This window comes from Bombina bombina, chromosome 2 (genome assembly GCF_027579735.1).
Source record: "Bombina bombina isolate aBomBom1 chromosome 2, aBomBom1.pri, whole genome shotgun sequence".
NCBI classification, from domain to species: domain Eukaryota; kingdom Metazoa; phylum Chordata; class Amphibia; order Anura; family Bombinatoridae; genus Bombina; species Bombina bombina.
This window is the reverse complement of record NC_069500.1, coordinates 979,899,895-979,926,005: the sequence shown is the minus strand read 5'-3', so window position 1 is coordinate 979,926,005 and position 26,111 is coordinate 979,899,895. Positions and strand designations below refer to the sequence as shown.

Here is a 26,111-nt window from a genome sequence, read left to right as displayed (position 1 = left end):
CCAGCAAGGTGGAGGTGGAGTACTGGTTTGGGCTGGTATCATCAAAGATGAGCTTGTGGGGCCTTTTCGGGTTGAGGATGGAGTCAAGCTCAACTCCCAGTCCTACTGCCAGTTTCTGGAAGACACCTTCTTCAAGCAGTGGTACAGGAAGAAGTCTGCATCCTTCAAGAAAAACATGATTTTCATGCAGGACAATGCTCCATCACACGCGTCCAAGTACTCCACAGCGTGGCTGGCAAGAAAGGGTATAAAAGAAGAAAATCTAATGACATGGCCTCCTTGTTCATCTGATCTGAACCCCATTGAGAACCTGTGATCCATCATCAAATGTGAGATTTACAAGGCGGGAAAACAGTACACCTCTCTGAACAGTGTCTGGGAGGCTGTGGTTGCTGCTGCACGCAATGTTGATGGTGAACAGATCAAAACACTGACAGAATCCATGGATGGCAGGCTTTTGAGTGTCCTTGCAAAGAAAGGTGGCTATATTGGTCACTGATTTGTTTTTGTTTTGTTTTTGAATGTCAGAAATGTATATTTGTGAATGTTGAGATGTTATATTGGTTTCACTGGTAAAAATAAATAATTGAAATGGGTATATATTTGTTTTTTTGTTAAGTTGCCTAATAATTATGCACAGTAATAGTCACCTGCACACACAGATATCCCCCTAAAATAGCTATAACTAAAAACAAACTAAAAACTACTTCCAAAACTATTCAGCTTTGATATTAATGAGTTTTTTGGGTTCATTGAGAACATGGTTGTTGTTCAATAATAAAATTAATCCTCAAAAATACAACTTGCCTAATAATTCTGCACTCCCTGTATATATATCTGTATATATCTATACTTTTTTTTTTTGCTCCATTAACTTCTATGGGGGAATATGTTAACGCGCTCACGATATTCAAACTAGTCTGGTTAGCGTGCGAGCAAAAACAGTTTAATTTGAACATATAAAATGAGCACATCCCGACTTGCAAAAATCTTACTTTTAGCGCAATTAACGCTCGAGCAGTAGCATTAATTAGTGTTCCACTCGTATTCTGGCCCTTGATGTATAGAACAATTGATGTATAATTATTAAAGTTTTAGAACAATATTTTCATGGTATATTTGTGTTGTGAAACCTATAGATACAAAGAGGCCATATCATTGATGTAATCATAATCAAGTCTTTTTCTTCCTCTATTTATATTACCTAAGATTTACTGCATGTGTCTGTATCTGTGGCACTTTTCCTCACAAATACATTAATGATATACTATCAGCTATGACTTTTAAAACATAGTAGTTACATTTACCCAGTAAGACACAAACAAGTTAATCAGTTATGTCTTATCTGTAAACTTTTAAACAAGTTAACTACTGTATTAGTTTTTACTTCTGTTTCTTTTCATTAAACTATATTTTTTTACCCTTAAAATTACTCAGATTAGCATCAATTTTTAGGCCATACAATTATACATCAATGCTCATAAATCTAAATCCAGTCTAAATATAACTATTTATAACTTAAGTAACCTTTATATAGAATGCATTTTATATTTAAAAGAAGCAATGAACATATGGGAGACAATTCATTATATTTATTGTGCTGTAGTTACATTACATTTTCCTTCTAATAAAATATGATTTAGAATTCAGTGTGCAAGTAAATAAAGGAAAACATTTTTGGGCTTTCTATAAAAAATAAAAAAAAAGACAGAAATTGTACACAGATCTTTGGGATAAAAAGAAGTCCAGCTAAAATATGAATACTTTTTCTAGACTGTTTTGTGACTTTTGTACTTGATCTCAATTTTTTAAAGCATTTAATATAATTATTTTCTATAGGTATATGGCTATTATCGATCCTCTGAAACCACGACTATCTTCTACATCAACCAAGGTGGTCATTGGAAGTATCTGGATATTTGCATTCCTGCTTGCGTTTCCTCAATGCCTCTATTCTAAAACCAAAGTACTGCCTAGTAGGACACTTTGCATGTTGGTATGGCCAGGAAAGGATAACAAGCTCACGTAAGTTTATTTACATTTTTTTTCCCAATATTCAACTAATTTTTTTCATGGTAAAGTTTTACATTGTTGTGCTAACTACTTACATTGTAAACACTTCCAAAAAGTGATTTGACATAATTTATAGAAGTAATGAGTTCCTCATTATTATTCAAAGCTTCCAGGTATTTACCATACAGAAATGTTTGTTATTCATTTTCTCGTCCACTCTCTCGCTCTGGGTGATTGACAGTCCCTTCAATTGCGTTATTGCTCGTCGGAGTAAAGGGGCGGGCATTAGACACTCATCGGAGTGTGTAATGATACATACGGGCCAGCGGATCAACAGATCCGCTGCCCGTATGCAGCGAAGGGGGACGGACAGCTTCGCAAGTTGAGAAGCTGTCCACCCGCCTTTTAAGTTTTAATACATGGGGCCCATATTTTTCAAAAAATATCATATGGAAATAATGAAAACCTGATGCATGCAGTTATACATAAAGAGACTGCCCCATAAGTATAATTCTGTTAAATCGTAAACAAATTATATTTATAACTTGTATTTTTTATTTTTTTTTTGCAATGCAACTTAAAAAAAATCAGTTGGATAGACCCTTATGTGCAAAAATGTGAATATAAAACACATAAAAATATTTTATTTGTTTAGCCAAGTTAAAACAAAAGTTTTCACATTTGTCACGTGTTCAATATCTTCAGGTCCTATATGAAAATTGATAACAATGGAAAATGTGTGGATATAACATCATCACATTTCCTATATAGATGTTTCCCACAAAACCTTGCAGCTAGGGATTCTGGGTAGTGACTCACACATTGCAGTGGCGGTTTTGTATATTTTTAATGTAAGAAAAAGGGCCAATGAAAAATCTAAGAATAATTTCAGAATAATATTCTTTTATTGTTTTATATAACATTAAATTATATTTTGTATCTGAAATTTAAACCAACCTTGACTGAATTAGCTAATGCACATGTCTTTTTGTATTTTAGGTATCAAATTATTGTAGTTTTGTTGGTATATTTCATCCCCTTACTTGTCATGGGCATCACATATACAATTGTTGGAATAACACTGTGGGGAGGAGAGATCCCTGGAGATACATCAGATAAATATCATGAACAGCTAAGAGCCAAAAGAAAGGTAAAGTAAACTTGTTTAAAAATATTTTATAGGTGTACTTCAAAACAAGAAAATTGAGAGACGCACCACTGAGGCAGAACAAAAGCTAGAAAAACTTCCATGCTTGTCCACAAGGCCAGTGCCACTCATTGTGCTGTCTCTTTTTGCACACTATGAGGCCAATTTATTAAAGGTCTTGCGGACCTGATCCGACAAGGCCGATCAGGTCCGCAAAACCTCGCTGAATGTGGAGAGCAATACGCTCTCCGTATTCAGCATTGCACCAGCAGCTCACAAGAGCTGCTGGTGCAACGCCGCCCCCTGCTGACTCGCGGCCATTATGCCGCCAGCAGTGGGTGTCAATCAACCCGATTGTACTTGATCGGGTTGAATTCCGGCGATTCCTGTCTGCCTGCTCAGAGCAGGCGGATAGGGTTATGGAGCAGCGGTCTTTGTGACCGCTGCTCCATAACTTGTGTTTCTGGCAAGTCTGAAGACTCGCCAGAAACACGGGCCGTCAAGCTCTGTTTGGAGCTTGATAGATAGGCCCCTATGCCTTTTCACAGAGAAAAAATATCCTGTAGCATATCAGTCTGATTCTGCCCAATGACAATCCAGAGCCGAAATACCAGGCAATTCTTCTCTGAACATGATAAAACAGCAAACCCCAGATGTACGTTTCGGCCTCCCTTGGGCCTCATCAGTGAGGTGCAGTTGCATATCTCTAGGGAATGTGTACAAGGAGTCCATATCTGGTTCCCTCTTTTACTCTTAGGAAGACCTAATTGCAATTTACATAAAAACAAGAAAATTGAGACGCACCACTGAGGCAGAACAAAAGCTAGAAAAACTTCCATGCTTGTCCACAAGGCCAGTGCCACTCAGTGTGCTGTCTCTTTTTGCCCACTATGCCTTTTCACAGAGAAAAAAATATCCTGTAGCATATCAGTCTGATCCTGCCCAATGAGAGTCCAGCACTGAATACCAGGCAATTCTTCTCTGAACAAGATAAAACAACAAACCCCAGACAAACGTTTTTTGTGGACAAGCATGGACGTTTTTTTCTAGCTTTTGTTCTGCCTCAGTGGTGCGCCTCTCAATTTACTTGTTTTTATAAAATAAAATAGAAGCAGCAAACACAGCTATTGGCTGTGCAGTAAAGATGGGACACATTTGCATATTAAGTTTACAAGTCCACAAAAGTTATGTGTTTTCTTTATTTCTTTGTGATTAAATTACCTATAATGTAATGGTGCTCTGATAAAACTTTGGTCTTACAATCATATTTGCTTTTAATATGTGTAAATTATTTTTATTGCCATATTTATGTTTATTTTGGATAGTAAAAGTGTATAATATAGTTTATTAAGGATTATAACTGTTATAGTCATTATAAGTCAGTTTCATTCTGTTTTGTAAATAAGCTCAGCAGCTTTTAGATTTTACTTAAAGGGACACTGAACCCAATTTTTTTTTTCTTTCGTGATTCAGATAGAGCATGCAATTTTAAGCAACTTTCTAATTTACTCCTATAATCAAATTTTCTTCATTCTCTTGGTATCTTTATTTGAAATGCAAGAATGTAAGTTTAGATGCCAGCCCATTTTTGGTGAATAACCTGGGTTATTTTTGCTGATTGGTGGATAAATCATCCATCAATAAAAAAGTGCTGTCCAGAACTCTGAACCAAAAAAAGAAGCTTAGATGCCTTCTTTTTCAAATAAAGATAGCAAGTGAACGAAGAAAAATTGATAATAGGAGTAAATCAGAAAGTTGCTTAAAATTGCATGCTCTATCTGAATCATGAAATAAAAAATTTGGGTTCAGTGTCCCTTTAACCCCTTAACGACCAAGGACGTACGCCACACGTCCTCAAAAAAAATGCAGTTAATGACCGAGGACGTGTGGCGTACGTCCTTGGTCTGGAAAGCAGCTGGAAGTGATCCTGCTCGCTTCCAGCTGCTTTCCGGTTATTGCAGTGATGCCTCGATATGGAGGCATCCTGCAATAACCCCCCTTGGCCATCCAATGCAGAGAGAGCCACTCTGTGGCCCTCTCTGCACCGGACATCGATGGCCGGTATCGTTGGTGGGTGGGAGCCGACTTGGGAGGCGGGTGGGCGGCCATCGGTGAGATCTGGAAGGTGGAGGGGGGCGGGATCGGGGGCGGAGCCTTCGGGGGCATGCACGGGCGCGCGCGCGTGCACGGGGGGTGGCGGGCGGGCGCGTGCACGGGGCGGGAGCAGGTGGGAACCGCTACACTACAGAAATTTTTTTATAAGTAAATTGTCAAATAAAATGAAATACTTTTTTACCAAAGCATCTAAGGGATCTGGAGGGGTGGGGGGTTGGTATTGGGGGGGGGGGGGGGGAAGCTACACTACAGAAAAGGGACATTTTTTTAATAAAAAAAAAGCATATTATTCACTAAAATGGGTACTGGCAGACAGCTGCCAGTACCCAAGATGGCGCACATTAAGTCAGAGGGGGAGGGTTAGAGAGCTGTTTGGTGGGGGATCAGTGAGGTTGGGGGCTAAGGGGGATCCTACACAGAAGCATATGTAAATATGCACACAAAAAAATGCACAAAAAAGCCCAAATTTTCCTTTTATTTTAGTACTGGCAGAGTTTCTGCCAGTACTTAAGATGGCGGGGACATTTGTGGGGTAGGGGAGGGAAGAGAGATGTTTGGGAGGGATCAGGGGGTCTGATGATTCAGGTGGGAGGCTGATCTTTACACTAAAGCTAAAATTAACCCTGCAAGCTCCCTACAAGCTACCTAATTAACCCCTTCACTGCTAGCCATAATACACGTGTGATGCGCAGCGCCATTTAGCAGCATTCTAATTACCAAAAAGCAACGCCAAAGTCATATATGTCTGCTATTTCTGAACAAAGGGGATCCCAGAGAAGCATTTACAACCATTTGTGCCATAATTGCACAAGCTGTTTGTAAATGATTTCAGTGAGAAACCTAAAATTGTGAAAAATTTAACGTTTTTTTTAATTTGATCGCATTTGGCGGTGAAATGGTGGCATGAAATATACCAAAATGGGCCTAGATCAATACTTGGGGTTGTCTACTACACTACACTAAAGCTAAAATTAACCCTAGAAGCTCCCTACATGCTCCCTAATTAACCCCTTCACTGCTGGGCATAATACACGTGTGGTGCGCAGTGGCATTTAGCGGCCTTCTAATTACCAAAAAGCAATGCCAAAGCCATATATGTCTAATATTTCTGAACAAAGGGGATCCCAGAGAAGAATTTACAACCATTTATGCCATAATTGCACAAGCAGTTTGTAAATAATTTCAGTGAGAAACTGAAAGTTTGTGAAAAAAATTGTGAAAAAGTGAACGATTTTTTGTATTTGATCGCATTTGGCGGTGAAATGGTGGCATGAAATATACCAAAATGGGCCTAGATCAATACTTTGGGATGTCTTCGAAAAATAGCAAAGAGCTACTTGTATTTATGGCCCTATAAGTTACAAAAAAAGCAAAGAACATGTTAACATTTGGTATTTCTAAACTCAGGACAAAATTTAGAAACTATTTAGCATGGGTGTTTTTTGGTGGTTGTAGATATGTAACAGATTTTGGGGTTCAAAGTTAGAAAAAGTGTGTTTTTTTCATTTTTCCTCATATTTTATAATTTTTTTTTTATAGTAAATGATAAGATATGATGAAAATAATGGTATTTTTAGAAAGTCCATTTAATGGCGAGAAAAACGGTATATAATATGTGTGGGTACAGTAAATGAGGAAGAGGAAAATTTCAGCTAAACACAAACACCGCAGAAATGTAAAAATAGCCTTGGTCCCAAACGGACAGAAAATGGAAAAGTGCTCTGGTCACTAAGGGGTTAAAGGGACAGTCTAGTCAAAATTAAACTTTCATGATTCAGATAGGGCATGCAATTTTAAACAACGTTCCAATTTACTTTTATCATCAACTTTGTTTTGTTCCCTTGGTATTCTTTGTTGAAAGCTAAACCTAGGTAGGCTCATTTGCTCATTTCTAAGCCCTTGAAGGCTGCCTTTAAGCTCAGTGCATTTTGACAGGTTTTTTTTATGAATAGACAGTGCTAGTTCATGTGTGCCATATAAATACCATTCTGCTTATTCCTGTCAAGTTACCTAAGAGTCAGCACTAATTGGCTATATTGCAAGTCTATCAAAATAACTGAGATAGGGGGGCAGTCTGCAGAGGCTTATATACAAGGTACTCACAGAGGTAAAAAGTATATTAATATAGCCGTGTTGGTTATGCAAAAATAGGGCATGGGTAATAAAGGGATTATCTATCTTTTTAAACAATAAGAATTCTGGAGTAAACTGTCCCTTTCAAGGAACATTAAAGATATGTGTGTGTGTGTGTGTGTGTGTGTGTGTATAAATAAGAACCTTATTGCAAAAAGACCCAAAAACAAAACTATTGTTTGAAATGCATACAAAACTATAAAACTGCTTTTAAACACATGTAAACCTTGTTATCTCCCTTAAAGGGGCAGTCTAGTCAAAATTTAACTTTAATGAATTAGAAAGGGCATGCAATTGTAAACAACTTTCCAATTTACTTTTATCATCAAATTTGCTTTGTTCTCTTGGTGGTATTTTTGAAAAGCTAAACCTAGGTAGCTTCAAACTGATTTCTAAACCATTGAAAACCACCGCCTGGCTCAGAGCATTTTGAAAGTTTTTCACAGACAGTACTAGTTCATGTGTGTCATATACATAACAGTGTGCTCATTCCCATGGAGTTATTTAGGAGTATCACTGGTTGGCTAATCTGCATGTCTGTCAAAGCACTGAGATAAGGGAGCAGTCTGCAGAGGCTTAGATACAAGGTAATCACAGAGGAACAAAGGATATTGATATAACCATGTTGGTTATGCAAAACTGGGAAATGGGTAATAAAGGGATTATCTATCTTTTTAAACAATAACAATTCTGGTGTAGACTGCCCCTTTAATTTTGGCTAATTAGAACTACCAGTAAAAGAGTTTGCCCACTGTGCTAAGCAATCACATAGCTGTTATAGGTAATTTGCAGCATCTTGTAAAATACTTAGACTTAGCTTTTAGCTTTTTTTTCTATTACAAGTATTCAGTCCTTAAAATAAAACCAATTTATAGGGTCTAGAAGAATAGATCAATATGCTATTTAAAGAAAGACTAGCTCAATGAAAAAAGAACATTAGAGATGTGCTTTTATGCAGGTTGTCTTCGTGTTTCTAAATATGACTTTTGAACTCACTAATGTATTCCTAGATCTGAATGCATATACATTTGTGAAGCATTATATTGCTAGCTATTTGCAGGATATTTTTTAAAAAAAAAACTCCACAATAATTATGCAAATTGAATATTCCAAGTTAATCTCTATTTTTTGCATTAACACATTACTAAAATATTTGACTTCCTGCAACTTTTAGTTTTTTCTTTTCAAAACTCAAAAACTAATTTTCATGTTGGAGACTTATTCATTCACTCAAATAATTCAATTTTAAAATTTTTAAAGCTGAATCAACTAAATTTTAACCCTCACTAAATGAAATCATGTGAATCAATTTACATTCACGAGAACAGCATAACAAATCCAAAAGTTTTGCCTTACTAATTTGAATAGAGCGTATCTGTCATGTAAAATGTTATTACAGCAAGTCTAGAACTAATGCTTTGCTTATTGTGGATTAAATTGTGCATAGTAAATCTGATAATATAAATAAACTGTTATGAAAAATACACGTTTTATATGCAAATCACCTTACATCTAAAAGAAAAATGACTAAATTATGCATATTAGTTGTAATTACACACTTCATTGTCCATTAATTTACTGTACTCAGTTTAGCTTTGATTGACGAGTTAACTTGCCTTTTAAAAGTAGACTTAAATAAATGCTTTACTCAAATATTTTTTTTATTAAAGGGGAATTGTACACTAGATTTTTCTTTGCATAAATGTTTTGTAGATGATCAAATTATATAGCTCACCTGAGGGTGTATTTGTAAAAAATGTATAGTTTTGCTTATGTTTAAATAACACTGTGCTGATTTTCAGACTCCTAACCAAGCCCCAACGTTTTAGATGTATACTGATGTCTACAGACTCCTGGTGGTGTAATGGGTCTTTTCATATGCAGGGGAGGGGGAGAGTCTTCTCTTCCTGCTTTCTCAGTGAATTTCAGTGGGTGTGTCAGCCTAACCTCACCAACAGTGCTAAATTGGGGGCTTCTAAGTAGATTTTTAAAAATATTTTATACTGGATTTATAGATCAGTATCTGTGTGAATTCCTCTTTATAGTAGTGTCTATTACATACAGTTATATGAAAATTGGTGTATACTGTACCTTTAACAACGTGGGAGCAGCAATTAGACATGTTGATTAAATTTTACCTGACCAGTTGAGTATTAAAAGCTGAAAAAGCCAGTGCTGTAGTTTAGTATGACTCAGTATAGATTTGTCCTCACTTACATTAACCCCACCCCAAACTTACAAGGAGACACGTCTTCATTTTTTGTTCTCATGTCTTTCATATAGAAGTAAATATTTATGTCTATATAGCCAATATTTCTTAAAATTAGCGCCAGAAATCATCAACCGTTCTCCATCATTTTTCTTGTAGCTGTATATCAGCACTTTGGTGATTGTAAGATAGACTATAAAATATCTCTAGCATTGCTGTTATTACACTGTTAGCTGAAGTTAATTAGCTATTACCTGGTTTTTCAACCTACTTGCTGATGGTAATATCCTTGATATCCTGCTGAAGAATATATACGTTTGCCGGCCTGTACTTTTTCTGGTTGATTATAATAAGCATCAAAATTAAACTCGAAAGGGAACATTTAGCTTTTGTTCACAAATCTTCTACTGAAAGTTATAAAAATACCTTTATATTGGTGATTAGTTTAAAAAGAAGCAGTACATTAGGTACTGTTGTTGAGGCAAAAAAACGACATAATAAAATCCTTATTCATTTTAATTCTACTAATTATTTGGTCAACATCGAAAGGCTAGCCTTCATAAAACATTATTTAGACATGGTCTGGTAGCATAAACTTCTCACTTCATAAACAAATCGCTTATACACTATTACCATTTAAAATATATGATATGTACTGCAGTAAATAGATATATATATATATATATATATATATATATATATATTACAAGCTTTATTAGCAAATTATAAGTAGTGCAATTCAAAACAGAAATGGAAGTACACAACAGTATTACAAGGAGTTAGAGAGTAACATTGCACATACCTCATAATAAGCCATTTAAGAAACATGGTAAAACTTAGTTCCTTACATCAAAACAGCGAAAGAAGGTGAAAAAAAAAGCATTATTAATCTAGGTGCATAGTCAATCAATGCTATTCACAGATATACAGAACCAATAAGAAAGGAACCAGGTTAAGCTTATCATATTAACTTTTTTTAGTTTTAATATTTATATAAAACTTTTGAACAATCAGAGTCATACAAACATCAACTTTCAATGTAAAGGGAGGGCTAAAACCCGAAACCCCAGCAACGTCATCACAGTTTGGATTGGAGAGCGAGTAGATTGTGCAAACATAAGAAAAGGGATTGAAAAGAGGGGAAGAAAAAAGAGAAAAAGAGGGTGGCTTTATAATAACTATATATAGGCAGATTATGCATGTCAAATGCCAGTCATGCCCCCAAACATATCCAGTTTGTTTACCTGCATAAAGTGATAGTATTCTAGGTGTAGTAAGTCAGTGACTTTGGAAGACCAGTCGAAATTTAGTGAGAACCACAGTAGATTTCCAAAACTTTGGTATGAGGTTTTTGTAAATCTATATCCTATAATATAAAAGGCCAAGTGTGTTTGTCCGAAGCTGTCATGCGCAGTAGAGACTACGCAAGGACAAACACACTTGGCCTTCAACAGACTAACCTCCTGGCACCTAGTGTCGACCGGGCGTGGCAGGGGGCGGAAGCAGATGGGACTGGGGATGGGGCGTGGTGTGGTGTTGCATGGGCGGGTTGGTGTGATGTGGGCGGAGCCAGACGGGGCTGTGTGGTCATGAGAGAGCTCAAAAGAGTGGGGATAGAGAGAGAGCAAAAGAGAGGAAGAGAGACAGCAAAAGAGAGGGGGGAGGGAGAGCAGAAGAGAAAGAGAGAGAGAGCAAAAGAGAAGGGGAGAAAGGGGGAGAGAGACCAAAAGAGAGGGGGGATTGGGGGAAGAGAGAGCAAAAGGGAGGAGAGAGAGAGCAAAAGAGAGGGGGAGAGTGCAAAAGACAGCATAAGAGAGGAGGGAGAGAGCGAGCAAAAGAGAGGGGGGAGAGAGACCTCAAAGAGAGGGGGGGAATAGAGCAAAAGAAAGGGGAGAGAGAGAGAGAGAGAGAGAGAAAGAGAGTGGGAAAATATAGAAAAAGAAAGGGGAGGGAGAGACAGAGCAAAAGAGGGGGATAGAGAGACAACAAGAGAGAGAGAGAGAGAGAGAGAGAGAGAGAGACAGAGCAAAAGAGAGGGGGGAGACAGAGCAAAATAGAGGGGGGAGACAGAGCAAAAGAGAGGGGGGAGACAGAGCAAAAGAGAGGGGGGAGACAGAGCAAAAGAGAGGGGGGAGATAGAGCAAAAGAGAGGGGGGAGACAGAGCAAAAGAGAGGGGGGAGACAGAGCAAAAGAGAGGGGGGAGACAGAGCAAAAGAGAGGGGGGAGACAGAGCAAAAGAGAGGGGGGAGACAGAGCAAAAGAGAGGGGGGAGACAGAGCAAAAAGAGACAGAGCAAAAGAGAGGGGGGAGACAGAGCAAAAGAGACAGAGCAAAAGAGAGGGGGGAGACAGAGCAAAAGAGACAGAGCAAAAGAGAGGGGGGAGACAGAGCAAAAAGAGACAGAGCAAAAGAGAGGGGGGAGATAGAGCAAAAGAGAGGGGGGAGACAGAGCAAAAGAGAGGGGGGAGACAGAGCAAAAAGAGACAGAGCAAAAGAGAGGGGGGAGACAGAGCAAAAGAGACAGAGCAAAAGAGAGGGGGGAGAAAGAGCAAAAAGAGACAGAGCAAAAGAGAGGGGGGAGACAGAGCAAAAAGAGACAGAGCAAAAGAGAGGGGGGAGACAGAGCAAAAGAGACAGAGCAAAAGAGAGGGGGGAGACAGAGCAAAAGAGAGGGGGGAGACAGAGCAAAAGAGACAGTGCTTAAGAGAGGGGCGAGACAGAGCAAAAGAGAGAGAGAGAGACAGAGACAAAGACAAAGACAGAGACAGAGCAAAATAGAGGGGGGAGAGAGAGAGCAAAATAAGGGGGATAGAGAGAGCAAAAGAAGGGGGATAGAGAGAGCAAAAGAAGGGGGACAGAGAGAGAAAAAGAGATGGAGAGAGACAGCAAAAGAGATGGAGAGAGACAGCAAAAGAGATGGAGAGAGACAGCAAAAGAGATGGAGAGAGAAAGCAAAAGAGAGGGAGAGAGAAAGCAAAAGAGTGGGAAGAGAGCAAAAAAAAGGGGGAGAGAGAGTAAAAGAGGATGGTTAGAGAGAGCAAAATAGAAGGGGTTAGAGAGAGAAAATGAGAGAGGTTAGATAGAGCGAAAGATAGGAAGAGAGAGAAAAAGAGAGGGTAAGAGAGACAGCAAAAGAGAGGGAGAGAAACAGCAAAAGAAAGGGGGAAAGAGCAAAAGAAAGGGGAGAGAAAGAGCAAAAGATAGGGAGAGAGACAGCAAAAGAGGGGGAGAGAGACAGCAAAAGAGAGGGGGAGAGAGCAAAAGAGAGGGGGAGAGAGAGCAAAAGAGAGGTGGAGAGATAGATCAAAAGAGAGGGGGAGAGATAGATCAAAAGAGAGGGGGGAGAGATAGATCAAAAGAGAGGGGGGAGAGAGACAGCAAAATAGAGAGATTGGGGAGAGAGAGAGCAGAAGAGAAGGGGGAGGGAGAGAGCAAAATAGAGGGGGGATAGAGATAGAGCAAGGAGTGGAACCACTGTACTGCAAAAAATGGTCCATGTACACAGGCTTTAGGACTACAGTAGTTCTAAATAAATGGTTATAAAACATTTTGTTTCATCTACAGCAAGTAATGCCAATATGATACCCAATAAATATCCTCTCCTTGTAATACATAAATGCTGAGTGCACCAAAAATAGTGAGACAAAAAAACAATGAATAGATATAAAAATAAAAAGTGAAAAGATGCAATATACCAACACAGAATCAAAATAAAGTATGTGCAGGAAAATAAAAAAGTCCACTAAAGAGTGACCAGTGAGGATCAAATAGTAGGGATTGGTTGCTTCCTCTTCAAAATGAACTCCTGTAGACACATGAGTCCAAACTGGAAAAGACAAGAGAAAAGAGGGTGCCATAATGGTGTAATATCTTCAACCAAGGATAAACAAACAACAAGCAAGAAATGTACTCACAGATTTTCAAGCACTTCAACAGTACAGGAGAGGCATGCTGGACAAATAAAAGTCGGCCAGCAGACTTATGTTATCCAAACAATCCTTCCAATACGAAAAGGTGATCCAAGTGATGGTACAAAGAGGTGAGGTAGTCCAAATCAAACCAAACACATTCTGTGCTATACGCTTAGCATTTAAGAAGATGTTTGAACTTTCCTGTGTCGTCCCCAGCTGTCTTGCTCTGGCAATACCCACGGTTTCCGGTCTGCTGCAGTGTCACCATGACACTGCGGTAGACCAGAAAACCACGGGATGCTGAGCGTATCGCATGGAATGTGTTTGATACGTCACCTCTCTCCTTGGTTGCTTTATTTTCCTGGTTGATAGCTAGATATTTCAGTATCAGGTAATGTAAAACATAAAATACACAGGGTAATTCATACCAAATAAAATCATTAAAAGTAAAGGAGGAGGGAAGGGAGACAACTGGTTTCCTCTTCTACACACTGACACATTTGAGTCTGAACGTCTATCTAGATTAAAAGAAACACACTCACCTGTATTTAAATGTAAAGCAAGCAAGGCAAACAGACCTGGCCTGTGGTTATTAATTAATTTAAAATAGTTTTACTTTATACTAAATATAATTATAATTTAGTACTAAAGCTCTATGGTAAAACCACTAAACCAATACAAGTAAGTTATGAAATAAACTCTATGGGCGCCATGTACTAAGCATCGAAGTGACCCTTCGTCTGTATTTCCGTGTCAAAATTTGCTTACGATCTGCATCTCGTATTTACCAATCTGCGATCGAATAGAAAAACCACTATTTTTCATCAGCAATTTTATGCAACTGATCATTCCTAACCCTTTACTTACTTACTACATGTTCGATCGCACGTAAATTCGCTTTAATTGGAAATTATGAATGTTACACGTAATCCGCCCGCTCCAACTTTCACTCTAACTTCGCGTGATTTCCTTTGCGACCATTTAGGTAGCGAATACAATAGAAAACTATAGGGGATATCAACCTGACGCCAGGTTGAAGTACTTAAGTGAAAAGACAGTTTCATTATTGGTTTTTGAATCACTGAATGAAGATGAAGACATTTTTACATATGTTTCTATTCAGACTGATTCTAATTTTGAATTATTCGTATATATTTTTTTATTCATTCTCTTGCTATGTTTCTTTAAAAAACATAAATAGTGTGCATAAGAGAATGCCCAATTTTTGTTCATAACCTCGGTTATGCTTGCTTATTGGTGGTTAAATGTCGACCTCCAATAAGCAAACGCTAACCATGGTGATGAACCTAAAATTTGCTGACTGCAAAGATTGCATTACTGCTTTTTAAATGAAGATAGAAAGAGAAAGAAGAAAAATGGATAATACGAGTAAATAGCAGATTAAAAAACGGTTAATGTATTTAAAAAACATTAATGTAAGAGACATTTTTGGTGCAGACAATTAAACAATATAAATATTAATTTGGAGATTAATTTATAATTACCTCGAATATCGCTATCACAGTCATCAGTTATGCCCTCAATGACCTCCGTGCCAAGCCTCTGTAGAACTTTTCTTTCGAAGTCAGTCAAATCTGCAACATAAGGCTGTCCGCCTCCAGTATCACGTGCATATTGCTTTTCTTTGGCAATTTTGGCTTTAGTTTGACGCTTGATATCATTGAACCTTTTTTTGCAGGATTCAATATCTTTTTTCGTTGGTCCTTGAGCACTCACAGCATCACTAATTTTTTCCCCAAATAATCTTCTTACGGGCACCTGGGGTTTGCTTGACTTGACTACCATAAATATTATCATAGTATTCGAGTACTAGATCAACAAGTACAACATTCTGTTGATGCGAGATGTTAGGGTTGCGAGTCTTCTTGGAAGTAGCTGAATCTCCGGAGCAAGCCATCTTCTCTAAGTAAATACAGAAAAGTAAATAAACAATATTCTAAGATTTCTGGGAAAATGCACATGTCATCTGCTAAACCTTGCCACTTGTATGACGATTATGACACCTAGATGGCCACGTGGGTGAAGACCAATTAGGTCGTAGACTGCTTAGTAACTTTGTTCTTTCGCGCCAAGCGAAGCTTCAAAGTTATCAATAATCCGTAAGTCTTTGACACAGATTAGACGCAAAATTTTACGGCTTGGTTTTTAGTACATTCATGTAACAAAGTTCTATCCGCATGGTGCGAATGCCGGTGGGTTAATTCGATACGGTCTGTGCGAAAATGTTGACGCCTTAGTACATGGCGCCCTATGAGAGGGTCTCCATTGTTTCCAAACAGTTTATTTGGAATCAATATGTTAATAATAAGATAAATATTTACAGGTATATATACACATCTATTTTACAGCAAAACAGTCCAAATATTTAAGACAGGGCAACTTTACTACAATACTACAATTTCTGCAACACTGCTAAAATAATCACAGGATTTTATCCAAGGAATATACTTAGCCACATTCTCCAGTGTGTCCAAAATCAGCTATCCTTTCAGGAACAGGATAAGAAAGAAAGAGAACAAGAGATAGAGAGTGTTCCAGTTTTTATACCCCAATTCAAAAGGGAGTGGTTTATCAAATGTCACTCAAAGGCTATTGGGAGTGTCCTACTTAGACAGATACTAGGCCAAAGAACTACTTGAATATTCAATTTTAATGTGAATTGCCAGGTATAAAATCTGTGAGCTATATTTTAATATTCCAGTGATAAAATGTCACCACATGGCCTATTACCTATTAGTCACTTTTTGACTAACAGCCAATTAGGCAGCTTGAGTGGTGGTTATAACAAGACATGTAATCAATGCCCTTAGAGCAGTGGTTTCCAAATGAGTAGTTAAAAACACAGCCTATGCCTCCCTTTCCTGGAAGACTTCCTCAAAAGATTTGGGGTAAGTATAAAGTAAAGAATAGGAGTTCAAATTTTTATTTGTATTCAAACATGTATTGGTATATAAAGTGTAAAATGGAAAATAAACATTACTATATTGAAAGCAATATAGTACTCAATGAAATTAATATAATGAACATAATAATTCTTTTGGGGAAATGTATCAAGACAGCAGACTAACAAGTTCTCAAGTAGAGGACCTGTTAACCTGCAATTGGCACTTGAGATGCAGCATCATCTTGAAAAATATAATATTGTACACGAGCTCTCTTGTGCAATGCCACCTCCTGCTCTCAATTAAGCTAGATCTTTCTCTGAGTTGGCAGAGAGGTTATAGAAGTAGTTTTGGTTCTTAAATTTGCAGCTGTAGGCTTTCTGATGTGAGACTGCACTGCAAAGGCTGAAAAGCTTAACCTTTTAAGGACACAGCTTTCAGTTTGCTCAATTGTTTTATGACGGAAAAAATCTGTCATATGTCCTTAAGAGGTTAAAGGGACATGAAACCTAACATTTTTCATTCATGATTCAGATAAAGGAGACATTTGTAAAAACAATTCCAATTTACCTCTATTATCAGTTTTGATTCATTCTCAGTGTAGTCAAAATCAAACTTTCATGATTCAGATAGGGAATGCAATTTTAAACAAATTTTCTTTCACTTTCATCATCAAATTTGCTTTGTTCTCTTGGTATTCTTTGTTGAAAGCTAAAGCTAGGTAGGCTCATATGCTAATTTCTAAAACCTTGAAGCCGCCCTTTATTTCAATGCATTTGGCAGCTTTTCACAGCTAGAGGGCGTAGGTTCATGTGTGCCATGCAGATAACATTGTGACCACACCCCTGAATTTACATGGGAGAGGGCACTGATTGGCTAAATGCAAGTCTGTCAAAAGAACTGGAATAAGAGGGCAGTCTGCAAAGGCTTAAATACAAGGTAATCACAGAGGTAAAAAGTGTATTAATATAACTGTGTTGGTTATGCAAACAGGGGAATGGGTAATAAAGGGATTATCTATCTTTTTAAACAACAACAATTCAAGAGTAGACTGTCCCTTTAAAAGAGCAGCAATGGACTACTAGGAGGTAGCTAAACACAACAGTAAGCAAATCACAAGAGGCATATATGTACAGTCACCAATCACCAGCTAGCTCCCAGCTCCTCAGCCTACCTTTGTATGTTTTTCAACAAAGGATACCAATAGAATGAAGCAAATTAAAAAAAAAAAAATTTTAAAAAGATAAATTGGAAAGATATTTAAAATTGTATGTTCTGTCTGAATTGTAAATGTAAAATGTCGGGCTTCAAGTACCTTTAATAAATAATCCCATTTATGCAAGTTTAGCAGACATATGACATATCAACCTCTTATTTCTATTAAGAAAAGACTTATTATAATTATAAAAAGACTGTAACACAGTTGTCAATTTTAGCATGTAATAAAATAGCATGCTAAAATGATTAAAGGTACAGTGATCTTAAAATGATGTATGCTTCTTTAAATCAGCTGAAAAAGTATATATATATATATATATATATATATATATATATATATATACACACACATTTATTAATTGTCACAAAAAAATTGACCTAAATTGTCACATATACATACAGTGTGCTAAACTGAAATGCAGTGATTTCAAACGTGCTAGTAAAACACAGCAGGATATCATACCCAAACTGCTAATTTATCTTTCATATTTATCTTTCAAAGTCATATTTTGACTTTGCTTAGTTCTTTCAATTTGTTTGCTAATTAGTTTATGTTTGAATATTAAACATAAAAATATTAACCTGATGCATATGTTAAAGCATAAATTGCAGATATACTTAAAGGGATATGGCTCTGTTAAATGGGTTTCCCTTTAATGTATTTCTGAATTTATTATACCAGCTGTATAGTTTAAAATGTATGAGAAATTGATCCTTTATTTTTGCATAAGAAATAGCTGGGTTCATTATTTTTTTATATTTAAAACAACAACCTATTCAAAAAGGTTGTGATTGCAGGGAGAGCAGACAATCTTATATTGTGTCTCTGTATATACACTATGTCGTCATTATCCTATCTCTGTCTCATTACACAAAGAATGTGCAATGGGAAATTAAAATGTTAATACAAATACCTTACATCCACCACTGGAAGTGTAAATTATTCTGCAGCTTCTCGTTTGCAAAGCTTTAATATAGCCAATAATCAATATCTGAAAATGTCAATTTAGGTGGGGTTACAACAGGCAAAAGTAGTTATTTAAAATGACAAAAAATAAACTAAATGAGCTTACAAACCCGGCGTTAAAAGGCAAGAAGTGAGCGTAGAGCAAAATTGAGCTCCATACCACATTCCAATACCAGCGCTGCTTAAGTCAGCGGTGAGCTGGTAGACATCAATGGGGAGAGCTGGCTGAGAAAGTCTAACTTTCACCCCTAATCTTACACTTATTAACCTGCCGCCCCCAACATCGCTGACACCGGCATTATACTTATTAAGCCCTAATCTGCCGCTCCGGACACCGCCGCCACCTACATTACAATTATTAACCCCTAATTTGCTGCCCCCAACATCGCTGACACCTACATTATATTTATTAACCTCTAATCTCCCGCCCCCAATGTCGCCGCAACTTACCTACACTTAATAACCCCTAATCTGCTGCCCCAACATTGTTCCACTATATTAAATGTATTAACCCCTAAATATAAGTCTAACCCTAACACCCCCTAACTTAAATATAATTTAAATCAATCTACAATAAATTACTATCATTACCTAAATTATTCCTATTTAAAACTAAATAATTACCTATAAAATAAACCCTAAGCTAGCTACAATATAACTAATAGTTACATTGTATCTAGCTTAGGGTTTATTTTTATTTTACAGTCAAGTTTGTATTTATTTTTAACTAGGTAGAATAGTTATTAAATAGTTATTAACTATATAATAAATACCTAGCTAAAATAAATACAAATTTACCTGTAAAATAAAACCTAACCTATGTTACAATAACACTTAACCTTACACTATAATTAAATAAATTCCCTACATTAACTACAATTAAATAAATTAAATTAAATTATATAAATCACAAAAAACACTAAATTACAGAATTTTTTTTTACAGATCTTTAAACTAATTACACCGAATCTAATAGCCCTATCAAAATAAAAAAAGACCCCCAAATTAAAAAAAAACCCTAGCCTAAACTAAACTACCAATAGCACTTAAAAGGGCCTTATGTGGGACATTGCCCCAAAGAAATCAGCTCTTTTTCCTGTATACAAACACCCCCCCAACAGTAAAACCCACCACCCACACAAACAACCCCCCAAATAAAAGCCTAACTAAAAAACTTAATCTCCCCATTGCCCTGAAAAGGGCATTTGGATGGGCATTGCCCTTAAAAGGGCATTTAGCTCTATTGCTGCCCAAAGCCCTAACCTAAAAAATAAACCCACCCAATACACCCTTAAAAAATCCTAACACTAACCCCTGAAGATTCACTTACCGGGAGAAGTCTTCATCCAAGCGGCAAGATGTCCTCAAGGAAGCCGGCAGAAGTGGTCCTCCAGATGGGCAGAAGTCTTCATCCAGACGGCATCTTCTATCTTCATCCGGCCATCTTCAAGACATCCGGCGCGGAGCATCCTCTTCAAACAACGTCTTCTTCTGAATGAATATCACTTTAAGTGACGTCATCCAAGATGGCGTCCCTTAGATTCCGATTGGCTGATAGAATTCTATCAGCAAATCGGAATTAAGGTAGAAAAAATCCTATTGGCTGATCCAATTAGCCAATAGGATTGAGCTCACATTCTATTGGCTGATTGGAACAGCCAATAGAATGCCAGCTCAGCCAATAGAATGCCAGAGGCATGTTCCCCTGTGGAACTTGCAATGCATGTTCTCATGTATGTAAAATAAAATCTATCAAAGATAAATATAATTACACACACAATTTATCTAATTATTTCTCATGCACAACATCAGGAGTGATATATGTATTAAAATGTCCATGCAAGGGGGGACTTCCGGGCAGCAGCCATGCTTGGTCGCAACTTCGTGTGCCGCTTCAGCTCAGAAACTTCAAATTAGCTAAACCATTTTCCCAAGCTGCCATCTGGCAATGATACTTATAGCACATTAACAAGCTAGATGTTATCTCTCTGAAGATACCAAATTTCCCAGCTAGCTGATGGCAATGGAGCACCGGAGCTATTTTTTAGGTTGAGGCCTCCTCCGGCCCACTGGTGGAGTACCTTTGGGTCTCTACCGTACTACAACGAAAAGTCTGCGTTGTAATTTACTTACTCATATGGCGACTATGGAGCAAGTATCAGTATCTTAAAAGGGTTTTTTACATTTATAACATCTTTCGCATACCTCTAAAGGCCCAATGCTGACCTAAGCAATATCCCCCCCCCCCACCCCCTATTGAATTGAATTGTATAAATATGTCCAGAAGTCCTAGAGGGTCTACTAGTTGTCCGGGAGATATGTACTTTATACTGTGTTGCATTGTTTAGTTTCATGTTCGGTTGTGAATACTATGGCCTACCTTTTCCTAATTGAAATTCCTTTATGGAAACTAGGTCACACAGTTACTATATGTTAATCTAAAAAATGTAATGTCCAATTGAAAATGTATATATGTTAAAAGAGGCGCTGCTCATGGCTAGGTGTATTCCCTTATTAGTTAGGGTTTAATATTGTTCATGGTTGCTAGGACATACCTTCTGTATTAGATGCATAAGTACTGATGTATACTGATAGGTGTGTTACCATGATCATTGTAAAGATTTGTTTTGTTTGTAATTGCTACCTCAATAAAAATTACTTAATAATAAAAAAAAAAATGTCCATGCAATTTGTTTTACCACCCGACAGAATAGTAAACGTATTTCAGAGCACTGTAGAAATATATGAAATGCACCCAAAGAACAAGCAGATGGCAAAACACTAACCAGTGTTGCCAGACATTTTCTTTCCAAACACAACCACAATGAGAAATTGCTAAAATTTGCAGTGATACAAAAAAGCCAGTTTGGGCATACGAGGAGGTGACCTAGAACATGTATTATAACAAATGGAATGCAGATGGATCCATCTTTTAAATAGTGTGAAACCATATGGTTTAAATAATTATAACAACTACAGTGTGTACCAAGAGAAAGCCAAGAATACTCTCTATACAACCCAAATATTTAGTTTAAATTTAATATCAGCAGCCTTCAACCAATTCAGCTAGCATAATATTAATATTTCAACAATAGTGTCTTTTCCATAGTCATTTCTATTGTGAATTCACCAATGATGGGGTGATAATATTACTAGCCAAAACTCTTTTTAGTTATTACACATACCACTTTTACATTTTTTGATCAATAATATTTTTGATCATTTATTATAAAAATTCCAAAAATATCTTTTCACTTTTCACGTCATAAATGTGACTTATTTTTCTTTCTTTATGTATATTGCAAATGCATTTATCATCACTCATTATTACCTCTTCACTCAATTTTTTATTTTATATGATTTTTGAATTCATTCACTCTGTATTTAACACTTATCGTAATTAGTCCTTTCTATCTCACAAAATGATTAGTATTAGCCCTGCATTTATATAATACCCCCTTTTCCTCTTTGTTCATCTCAAATGCACTCAAACACATTCATCATACAATGTAATTAATATCAGTTATAAGTATAACAATATATTGAAAAACGATATAATAAAATAGATAAACAATAAACCAAGTGTTTCTATAAAGCTCTGTCACCATATTTCATTTCAATAGGTACATACATATGTCAATCATCCATCCTGAAACTATCAAACCAAACTTTCTCGTTTTATTCATTTTTAATTTAATGAAAATTGACACCAAAAATGCAACATACTAGTATTTCCCTCTGTATGTAAATAATGAATTTAAACTTTTAAGAAATGCCTTTGCATGTATGATTGTACTAGCATAGCATCAAAACATAAAGTCTAAATCATCAAACCAAACTCAATCTATTTGAGAACTCGTATGTGGGCAACAATCTGTTATCTTATCAACGCAATATTAAGAAAATGACGTCACAGTAGGCGGCTACTTGACACGCATAAATACAGTGAATCTGCAGCCCGCCGCACCCCTCTGAGGAAGCGTAATGTGATACGCGACTGCATCAGGGGTCTTTCTTCTTTCTCATATTTTAATCAGCTCTTTGTCCCGTTGAAACAACAGTTTGTCTATGTCTAATATATGTTTGTTTGTCCAAAAATTGGTTTATAATAAGGGTGGTATGATAACGAGGAGGAACTTTTCCTTTATATGTGTCCTGTGGTTTGGTAGCAAGTGATATTGGTATCACTACTTAACAGCCCTATATCCATAATATAGACTGTTCTTGTGCTGTCTTTTAAAGAATTACAAATACATGTTATCTTATTTTTATATATATAATCTAAGTATGTGCTAAATAGCATTGTTCTTTCTTTACCTATCTATTATAGGTTTTTTGTGTATACCATGCAGAAGCCTAATGACTTATAGATAAGGAACACAGAGATGTATATATTAGGAAGGGCAGGGGATGGTGACGTTGTGGCTGTTATATGATCTATGGGTGTCGCTAGGGCACAAGCAATAGTGGCAGGAGGGTCAGTAGAAATGGATCATTTACACACTTGGGTAGCAGTCTTAAAGATTAAGTTGCTATTTCACCTTTTTGCAACCATGGATAACCATTACTAGCTACACTATAGTGTAGTAATTGTTTAAGATTAAATGTGCATTCTATGTTAAATGCTGTTTTCTTTCATACAGGTGGTGAAAGTCCACAATCTACTTCTCATTGGAATTACTACTCTCTACCACTAGAAGGAGGCAAAGAGTCCCAAACCCCAAGAGCCCTATAAAACCCCCACCACCTCACAAAAACCTTCGTCTTTACTATGCCTCAGCTGGAGTTGGTTGAAGAATGAAAATGTGTGTTTGATTCCTTAGAGAAAGGGGTTTTTAGTCTATATTAAGGCCTGGTTTCCCCTCAGAGTACAGTGGTTGTAAGAGGGATGTATTTGGAGTATGGTTTGTGATTTTTTTTTCACTTCATGGGAAATTTTTCCATAAACTCTCTATAATCAGTTGCAGGGACTATTCTTTTGCCTCCCTTTATGGATCTACAATATACTCCGATTTCCATAACCTCTGCTGATATGTTTCAGTACTGGTTTGGCTATTTGCTGCTTGTTTGTTAATGAACAAGTGTCTATTAAATTGTGCTGATGTAGTGCTTCCTGACATGAACATTTTTCTAAGGCTGCAGTTTTTGAAGCATTTGGCTTCTCTCTCACTTTCAAACAAGTAAAGTTATTTCTTATGAGTTTTTCTGCCATGACTGCCCTCAGATGTCACAGGGACTTTTCCTTCTATTGTGGAATTCTGGATGGGCTGTCTACTGGGTACTGCTGCAACTGCGTATCTGGTAAGACGATGGAGGGGTGTTTTTGCAGGTAAGTGCTTTACCTTAGCACACACTGCCAATAGGCTATTTGAAGGTACTCAGTCAGGTACAACATAGCCAGAGGACTCACTCTGTTTTTCCTCTTGACACACTATTTTGCAGGTTCCTGCAGACTTTATACTTTAAGATATCTGCTGGAGTTTTTGCACTGTTAATGGTTTAGTTTTGTAGTGAGTGTTTTTTATGGGGTTTTAATGCTTATTTTGATCAGTGCATACAATGTTTTTTTGCCATTTCTTTTTTGCCCATTTCTTTTTGGACCACCCCAGCTTCCCTTTTTTTTTCTTCTTCAAAGATAAGCAGTGCTGTGTTTTGGGTCTGTAATTCACCCAGTTAGATGCATCAAATCATAGATTTGGTTGCCAGAAAATGGTGTACTCATGAAAAGGACTGCCATGTTTTTTTTTAGCATTTACAGTCTGCAGTCTGTTTTTTTAGTGTATTAACACAACGATTAAAGAGTGTAAGAGCATTTGTAGAGAGCTCTATACTTTTTTTCATTATCTGTATACAGTTTTTACACTGTATTAGGGAACAAAACCTGTCCCCCACCGTTGTTTGGACTATACAATTTTTTTCCAGTACCAGGTGTCAAAGCTATATATCTGTAATTTTGCATGCAATCAGCCATAATATTTTACTTCCTATAAGGAATTTTGTTCTGTGTATGTCACTCAGGGGGTTCAAATGTTGTGTTCCCTGAATACAAATCGAGTGTGTGTACTTCCTTGGATTTGGCAAAGGCATTTTACACAGTGCCACAATGAGTAGTAGTAAATGGATTATACTCAGATTGGACAAAGGTAATCATTGGAATAGTCCATCAGGGATCAGTATTGGGCCCTGTTCTTTTTAATATTTTTATTAATGACTTGGAGTAAGGATTAAAACATAATTTATGTAAGAACTTACCTGATAAATTAATTTCTTTCATATTGGCAAGAGTCCATGAGCTAGTGACATATGGGATATACAATCCTACCAGGAGGGGCAAAGTTTCCCAAACCTCAAAATTCCTATAAATACACCCCTCACCACACCCACAATTCAGTTTAACGAATAGCCAAGCAGTGGGGTGATAAAGAAAGGAGTAGAAAGCATCAACAAAGGAAATTTGGAAATAATTGTGCTTTATACAAAAAATCATAACCACCATAAAAAAGGGTGGGCCTCATGGACTCTTGCCAATATGAAAGAAATGAATTTATCAGGTAAGTTCTTACATAAATTATATTTTCTTTCATGTAATTGGCAAGGGTCCATGAGCTAGTGACATATGGGATATCAATACCCAAGATGTGGAGTCTTCCACTCAAGAGTCACTAGAGAGGGAGGGACTAAAACAAAAACAACCATATTCCGCTGAGAAAATAATCCACAACCCAAAAATAAGTTTATTTTCACTTTTGAAAGAAAAAAACTTAAATCAAAAAGCAGAAGAATCAAACTGAAACAGCTGCCTGAAGAACTTTTCTACCAAAAACTGCTTCCGAAGAAGCAAATACATCAAAATGGTAGAATTTAGTAAATGTATGCAAAGAGGACCAAGTGGCTGCTTTGCAAATCTGATCAACTGAAGCTTCATTCCCAAAGGCCCATGAAGTAGAGACTGATCTAGTAGAATGAGCTGTAATTCTCTGAGGCGGGATTTGACCTGACTCCAAATAAGCTTGATGAATCAAAAGTTTCAACCAAGAAGCCAAAGAAACAGCAGAAGCTTTCTGACCTTTCCGCAAAACTGCCTTATCCTGATGAAAAATCAGAAAAGGAGACTCACAAGAAAGAGCAGATAGCTCAGAAACTCTTCTAGCAGAAGAGATAGCCAAAAGGAACAACACTTTCCAAGAAAGTAGTTTAATGTCCAAAGAATGCATAGGTTCAAATGGAGGAGCCTGTAAAGCCCTTAGAACCAAATTAAGACTCCAAGGAGGAGAAATTGGTTTAATGACAGGCTTAATACGAACTAAAGCCTGTACAAAACAGTGTATATCAGGAAGTATAGCAATTTTTCTGTGAAATAAAAAACAGAAAGAGCGGAGATTTGTCCTTTCAAGGAATTTGCAGACAAACCCTTATTCAGACCATCCTGAAGAAACTGCAAAATTCTAGGAATTCTAAAAGAATGCCAGGAGAATTTATGAGAAGAACACCATG

General features: G+C 37.0%; 1 protein-coding gene across 1 annotated transcript in view; it reads left to right on the top strand.

Moving 5' to 3' along the window:
* Positions 1-26,111, top strand: part of TACR3 (tachykinin receptor 3) — a 462,287-nt gene that overhangs the window by 188,101 nt on the left and 248,075 nt on the right. The window contains exons 2-3 of the mRNA XM_053700797.1: positions 1,840-2,025; positions 3,013-3,163. Of these exons, the coding sequence (XP_053556772.1) occupies positions 1,840-2,025; positions 3,013-3,163 (337 nt within the window). The remainder of the gene's footprint in view (positions 1-1,839; positions 2,026-3,012; positions 3,164-26,111) is intronic.